Source organism: Melozone crissalis, unplaced genomic scaffold, assembly GCF_028551555.1.
Source record: "Melozone crissalis strain CALT ecotype California unplaced genomic scaffold, PUWL_Pcris_2 ptg000136l_1, whole genome shotgun sequence".
Lineage (NCBI taxonomy): Eukaryota > Metazoa > Chordata > Aves > Passeriformes > Passerellidae > Melozone > Melozone crissalis.
In genome coordinates, this window is record NW_026535909.1 from 626,629 (window position 1) to 634,131 (window position 7,503).

The following is a 7,503-nucleotide window of genomic DNA, read 5'->3' on the forward strand; positions in this document are numbered from 1 at the left end:
GAGAGGGATGTGGCTGCCACTGGACACTGTCCTGGCAGCCCAGGGGCCAAGCAGGGTCTCCCAATGGAGGGAACTGCTCAGGAGGACTTGTCTGGATTTTGGAGCCTCAAATGTTTTGTACTTACAGGTATCGATCACGCTGCGTTAGCTCTGTTGGCTTGTCTAGACATTCAGTCATGGGAAGGAGAGTTCTCCCTGAATCATCAGGAATTCATGCAGGAAGGTTTGGGGCCAAAGAGAGGGAAGGTGATGCCACCTGCAGGGGCCACTGGCTGTCCTGAGCGAGGAGGGCAGCCCCCAGTACCTTGTAAATAACTATTCAATAAATAATAAAGATGCTTTTTTATTAATGCAAAGGCATTTGTGCTGGAGAGAGGCAGCCCCAAAGAGTCTCTCCTCCTCAGCCACTGTCTTGTCCATCCCCTGCCATCCTCACCTCTCCCTCAGAGCCCACGTGGCAGAGCAAAAGCTGTGCACTTTGAGATGGTTTTCCACCTTGCACAAGCTTGGGCAAACGAATATTGATACTAAGAAGCAATTTACTGTGGGCTGTGCTGTGCCATTGATCACCGGGCAGAACTCCCCATTAAAATCAATGATTCTGAAATGTTCAATGTGGGTCTGGAGCATCGATGGGGAGTTTTGCTTAAAAATCAATGATGTAATATGGCGTTCTGTCAATAATTTTTCTGTGTTCCCATTTCCAAATATTTGCAGTCAGTTTTGTGCTTCCTTCTCTGCATTTGGTGCCTCTTTGTGCTTTTGGAAAGTTCTAGTGGTGATGCCAGGGCTGTGCCCAGGACTGGCAGGGGATTCTGCCCCTCTCCAGGACCACGGGAGGTTCCAGAACTGTATGGAGCACACTGCTCCCTGCTTTCATGCCAATATAATGATAATAGCTCTCATTTCTTTAATTTGCTGAGGAGAAGTGATGGGTCCCCACAGGAAACTGGTAAAAGGCCTCTTGATAAAAATACCCGGCATTCAGAGAGGCCAAGAAGGGTCACTCAGGGTTTGGGGTGACCCTTCTGCCCCCGTGGGCTCTGTTAGGATTGGAGTTGCTGGGCACTGCTTTCCCATGGGCCTCAGTGACCAGCACGGCTGCTGTACAGCTCCACAGGAAACAATAGCAGAAATTATTCATTCCTGCCCTTCATTAACGACCAGAGCAGAGCTCTTCTTTCCCTGTGCAATTTCTGGCTTGGGGCTAAACCATCTGCGTGCTCCAGCACGTGGAGAAGGGTGCCTGCAGCGGTGCCCGGTCACTGCCAGCCCCACTGCTCCCAGAGGCAGTGACCCCACAGCCCTTGCTGGCACTGGGGAGACATCACCACTGCCCCAGTGTGGCTCCATGAGCTGGGAAATGTGGGATATTTCCCATGAAGGAGAAAGCCACCAGCTCCTTCTCCACCCAGGGGTGTAGGGGAGAACCATCCTGGCTGCAGGGCCAGAGGAGCTGCAGTGCCACAGTGGGCACCAGGACATGCCTGGGCTGCTCAGCTTGGGTGCTGTGCTGGAGATCTCCTTCCTCATCTCCTATGTCTGAACACAGGTAAAGAAGCTAAGGAAAATTAACTTGTGCCATTTTAAATACTGGATTTTGCATCTTCTGTCATTGTGGGGTCAGTTCTCACTCAGAACAGTAAAAAATGGTTAAATACTTGCCAGCATACTCATACTCATAAGAAACCCAGTTATTTCCCAGGCTCCTTTATCCTGAGATGTAATGGCCAACACTCCCCAACTGTAAGTGACCCTATTGTTTGTCCTGTCCCCAAACAGCTGGATTTCCTGTGGTGCCAAGGAAGCAGCTGCCCTGTCTGCCTTGGAGTGCTGCTGGTGATGGAGAAGGGGGACACTGCTCCAGCTGGCTGACTGGTGAGTTACAGACATAAATGGGGAAATTTGTTCTTGGCATTTCGTCTTCCCTGCCCTCCAGCTCTGCTCACTTCCCTACAAAAACTGGTTTTAAAAATCCCAGCACCTGGCTTCCATTTTTGCCCATCCTGCCAGTCCCTGCCCAAGCAGAGGGAAGGGGTTTGGGGCTTTTCTCACCAAATAGGTCTCCAGAGAAGCCTAATTCTCTATATTGTGGTGGTTTAAGTTTAAAATCAAATGACAGAATAGCATCAGCTATCCAGGATGGGAATGAACATGCCTCCGTCTGTCTAGTCTGGACTAGGATCTGTCCCAAAAGGAATTAAAACACTGAAGTATTCCAAGAGTGATATAAACACCTAGCTAAGGTATGAGCCACTTTGTGACCTTCTTCTTGTTATTCTTTAAAAAATGTAAAATTCAGTAAATAGGAAAATACCCAAGCGGTGGAAATCAGGATCCACACTGAGGAGCTTGTGTGTGACAATGGGCTGGAATTCCGAGTGGCTTCCTCCATCGGCCACGGCAACGCTGAGCTATTGACAGCAACAGATACAAAAGAAGCAAAACCTTTTAAAAGTAGCATTTCTAGCTCTAATGGCAAGGAACAACAAAATTATTTAGGGTGTTTAGTAGAATGCTAAAATATGAACAGATATTAAAACATACTGAGTGGCTTATCTAGAAATGCAAAATGTTTCAACTTTGCAGCTGCACAAATCGCATCCACAGAACATGATAAAAGCTTCTGCACCGCTAAATACGCTGAAACCTTGGATGAGCAGTAGCTAAAAAGCATCTTTAAATTATGGAAAAGATTCTAGGGTGGGTTTGTTTCCTTTTTAGAATTCTATCTGAAGAATGTTTAATTTGGTTTTGGGCACTTTTTTAGACAATTGTTTGGCACTTCAAGATTTAGGTTCTTAGGCACAATGCGACAAGGTGAGTTTGGCCAGTCCTTCACCGTGCATCCTGTAGAGCAGCTGGAACTCTGCAGGCAGCTGGTGGGACTCCTGCCACTTGGTGGTGAACTTGGTTCCCTTCTTGTCGTAGTAGTGGTACGGGAGGTCCTCCCGCGTGTTGGGGTCGAAGGCGAAGGGCCAGAATCCGTACAGGTGGATCTCGTCACAGATGGCCGAGGCCAGGGTGTACATGAGGATACCTGTGCTCAGCCGCTTCGGGGACAGGTGCTTGTTCCGCCAGTACCTGGGAAAACAAGAGGGACTCAGACTCAGGCTGCTCAGAAGTAGCTGGAGGCTGTTCTGAAGCAACCACAAAACATCTGGCTCTGGCAAGCAGTGCTCCTGGCTAGTCAGATGTGCCTCCCACATCAGGCATGGGGGGGAAAATCGTTAGGAGGTGTATTTGGCCACCCACCTGTTAACGTGCTGCATGATATTTCCTGGCCAAGCCAGCTGGACCTTTAGCTGCCCTCTGTGCTCAACAAAGAAGTCAACCAGTGTTCTCGTGACTGTCGCCGACGTGTGGAAGAAAAAAGCGGGGATCCAAAGGATGGCCCCGTCAAGCTTTTTCAAACTTAGAAAGAAGTTGTTGCGATCCTGAATGGTCAAGAGGTTGTTGTAATACTTCTCCAGGATGCTGGGGTTGAAGGTGGTAAGGTTGGTTTTCCTTCCAACATCTTTCTGGAAAGCCTCGGTTGGAGCAAAGTTGCAGCGAAAGACAAAATCCGATTTATCAATTTCCTGCCCGCACTGGCTCCCGGTCAGGATGCCGCTGTTGCCGACCACGGCACAGATGTTGTAGTGCTTGTTCATGATGGGAGACACGTCAGGCAGCAGAGACCTGAAGTTATTGCTGATGGCGAACACATACTTATGGCTGGAGTAATCGTAGTGCATCAGCTGCCCGATCCGAACGCTGCTCTTGATCAGAGAAAAGTTTTTGATGACGTCAACATGCTGAAGGATTTCTTGCCTAAAACAAGAGCAAAATAGCAGAAAACGAGCAGTTCTAATTACCCTTTTTTGCAGTGGATTTGTTTGCCACCTAGACTTATGTTTTTCCTTTTTTTAATTTAAAGTGTACTGAAGTAGTTTCCTGAGCAACATGGTGCAGTGGCTTTTAAATCAATATAAATAGATGGGAATGAGGGAGCTGGCTCCTCAGTTAGAGCTCCACTTGGATTTACTGGCTGGTCCCTACTGATGCCAGCTCAGTCTGTGCCCGTGCCTCTTGGAAAAGTGTCAGGATTAAAATATGGGATTGGCTGCTTAGGGCAAGGGGTGCAGCTTCCATTACAACCCCGCAGCCACCCAGCACTGCACCGCCCTGTCTGGGCAGTGACACAGGGTGGGCACAGCTTTCTGCTGGGACTCTGTGTGCCTCTCATTCCTGGTGCTGCCACAAGGCACGTGAAACAAACCCAGGATATCCAACTGAATTAACAGGAGACAATTTTTATATATTTATATTTATGTTTTCATTAACAAGCTTCCAATCACAAAACCAAGCAACAGTCACTGTCTCCATCTATGCAAATATAGTTCCTTAATTCATATTTGGGCAAGCACAGCAGCACTTTTAGGAGGGTTATTAGGGATACTTACAAAGCAAACAAAACCAACCCTGCTTGGGAATTTCCCTTGCAGGGCATAAAATTAGAAACTGAATAGGACTTTATTTACTTATGTTTATGGAAAACAAACAACCATTCCTCCAGCTCACATCCTCCAATGTCTGAGCATTAATGGAGTCCCACTGGGTGCCCTAATTATGGGTTCTGGCTGATGGACAAGTGCAGAGGCAGCTCCTTGAGGCATCAGCTAAAATCATCCGAGGGGTAGCACAGGAGCAGGCTTATGGAGCTGCTGGTGCCACGGATGGAGCAGCACCGAGGGGGGCCACTGTCACTGTCACACAGCCTGGGAGGTCCTGGGAAAAGGTGGGACTAAGTGCCAAGGGAAGTACTTGTCCTGCTGTCCTTGGACTGTGGCCTGAAGGGAGGAGAAGAGCCCAAACCCTGCGCTGAGGGCTGCAGCAGCCCCATCCTGCCTGGCCACAGAGCCAGATTCCTGCTCCGCAGGTGGGACATGTGAGCAGAGCCACCAGGCAGCCCCTAAACCAGCAGGCATTTGGCAGGACAAAATTACAGTCCAACATGGCAGTAGCTGTCCTAAATGGCTACATGGTTTTATTTTCTTTTATAGAAATGCTAAATATATGCAATCAGCAAATAGATGTATGTATGAAGAGCACAAAGCTGTGTGCCTGCCCCCGCAGCTGGAGCGGAGCTGGAGGCAGAGCAGCACTGCACTTGCTCAGAACTGCCAGCAGCTGGGAACTTTCTCTGTGTGCCTCTGGCCTCCATGAGCACAGCCTTTCATGGCTTTACAGGCCAAGTGCTTCCACTCTTAAACCACTGCTATTTATCCTGGAGTAATGACAATTCCACTTGCCCACCAGGAAACTGGGTCACGTTCTAGTACAATAACTAAGTGTGTTGCAGCCTGGTGTCCTGCTCTGAAATAATCAAGTCTTTCGGGACAGCTGCAAGTGTCTGGGGGAAAGCTCTGGTTCAGCCTTTGTCTCTTGCCTCTGGCAAATTCCTCAGAGCTCAGAGCACTTAGCAGGGTGCTGCGTTCCCTTAGCTGCCCGGAGTGCTCAGCAGGGTGCTGCGTTCCCTTAATGCCGCTGGGAAGGGGCACGGCCGGGCAGTGCCAGTGCCCAGGTGCTGGCTCACCTCTGGTGGGCAAAGGCGCTGCGGTTGAACACCCACTTGGAGGGCTTGTCCTGCAGCTCTTGGCCCAGGGAGTTGGTGAGGGGCACGAACGAGGGGTCCAGGAACTTCAGTGCGAACTGAGACCTGCAGGTGGGCACAGACGCCAAAACACGCACACACATGGGGACACATGGAGTCATAGAGACAGCCATGCACACACATGTACACATGGAGACACAGAGACAGCGATGCACACACATGGGGACACATGGAGACACAGAGACAGCGATGCACACACATGGGGACACATGGAGTCATAGAGACAGCCATGCACACACATGTACACATGGAGACACAGAGACAGCAATGCACACACATGGGGACACACGGAGACACACAGACAGCGATGCACACACATGGGGACACATGGAGACACAGAGACAGCCATGTACGCACATGGGGACACATGGAGACCCAGAGACAGCCATGTACACACATGGAGACATCCATGCACACGCATGGGGACACACGGAGACACAGAGACAGCAACTTACACACATGGAGACATCCATGCACAGACACAGGAATGCATAGAGACACAGAGGCAGCCATGCACACACATGGGGACACATGGAGGCACACACATGGAGACACCCACGGATAGACATGGGGACACCCACGCACACACATGGAGACACCCGTGCGCAGCCATGGGGACACACACGGAGACACCCGCACACACACATGGAGACACATAGAGACATGCGTGCAGCACCCATGAGGACACCCCCGCAGACACAGAGACGCCCACGCAAGCACACAGCACACGTGCACACACAAACCACACACACACCCCCACAGACCCACAGCCCGTTACCGGCCGAGCCCGACCCGCCCCCGCGGCCGCCGCCATCAGCACCACGGAGAGCGCCCGGCGCCGCCGCCGCGCCGTGGCCGCGCCGTGGCCGTGCCGGTGCCCCCGCCCGCCTCCCCGCAGCCCGGCCCGTGCGGTGGCCGCTCCCGGCGCCGTCCGGCCCCGCTCCGCGCCCCTCTCGCTGCCCGGCCGGGCCGGGCCCGGGCCGCCATGGCGGGCCGCGCCTCACCGGAATCCCGCGTGGAACATGTACATGCGGGGCCCGGCGGCGCGGGGCGCCCCGAAGATGTTGTCCTTCTTGAGCGAGACGTAGCTGATGAGGGACAGGATGAGCAGCGCCACGCTGAGCATGACGAGCCCCAGCACGCTGGCCACCCGCACCATCTTGCAGCTCCGCATGCCGGAGGCGGCCCCGCGGCTGGGCGGGTGCGGGGCGGCCGCGCCGCTACATTGGGGGCGGCGGCGGGGCCGGGGCCGGGCCGGCTCCGCCGCGCTCGTAGGAAAATGGAGGGACGGGGCGGTGAAATGGCAGCCGGGAGCGCCCGCACGGCCCCGCACGGCCCCCCCGCTCCCCCGGCAGCCGCGCTGCGACGGCCTCGGGCGCAGCCCGGCCCCCCGGTGACCCCCGGCAGGCCCAGCGAGGCCCCGGCAAGGCCCTGGGCCACCCCCGGCCCCAGCGGGCCCACCACCGACACCAGGTGTCCCCTCAGCGTCCCCAGTGTGCCCTCAAAAGCCCCAGTGCCCCCCAGAAAGCCCCAGTACCCCCCAACAGCCTCGGGGTCTCCTCCACAGCAGTTTCCCCCCAGTGTGCCCACCCTGACATCCCCAGTGCTCCCCCAGCAACCCTAAGGTGCCCAGACCACCCTTCCCACTGCCTTGGGGTGCCCAAGTGACCCCCAAAACCTTGTGTGGCCCAGTCTGGCAGCCACAGGGGACCCCCTGGGCCCCATGGAGACCCCAAATACACATGAGGCCTGAGTATGGCTCAGCCATGGGGGGCCTAGGCTGCCGGGGACCCTGTGCTTCCGCTGGGGACCCTGTTCCTCTGCTGGGGACCCTGTGCCTCTGCCGG

The 7,503-nt window shown here is 53.8% G+C and overlaps 1 protein-coding gene across 1 annotated transcript; it reads right to left on the reverse strand.

Annotated features, from left to right (window-relative positions):
- Positions 1–1,473: 1,473 nt before the first annotated feature.
- ST8SIA3 (ST8 alpha-N-acetyl-neuraminide alpha-2,8-sialyltransferase 3) lies at positions 1,474–6,862 on the reverse strand. Its single transcript, XM_054293327.1, has 4 exons — positions 6,661–6,862; positions 5,579–5,701; positions 3,256–3,813; positions 1,474–3,084 (listed from the first exon to the last, which is right to left on the reverse strand). The coding sequence occupies exons 1-4, from the start codon at positions 6,828–6,830 to the stop codon at positions 2,802–2,804; spliced, it is 1,134 nt and encodes a 377-aa protein (XP_054149302.1). The 5' UTR covers positions 6,831–6,862; the 3' UTR covers positions 1,474–2,801.
- Positions 6,863–7,503: the final 641 nt, after the last annotated feature.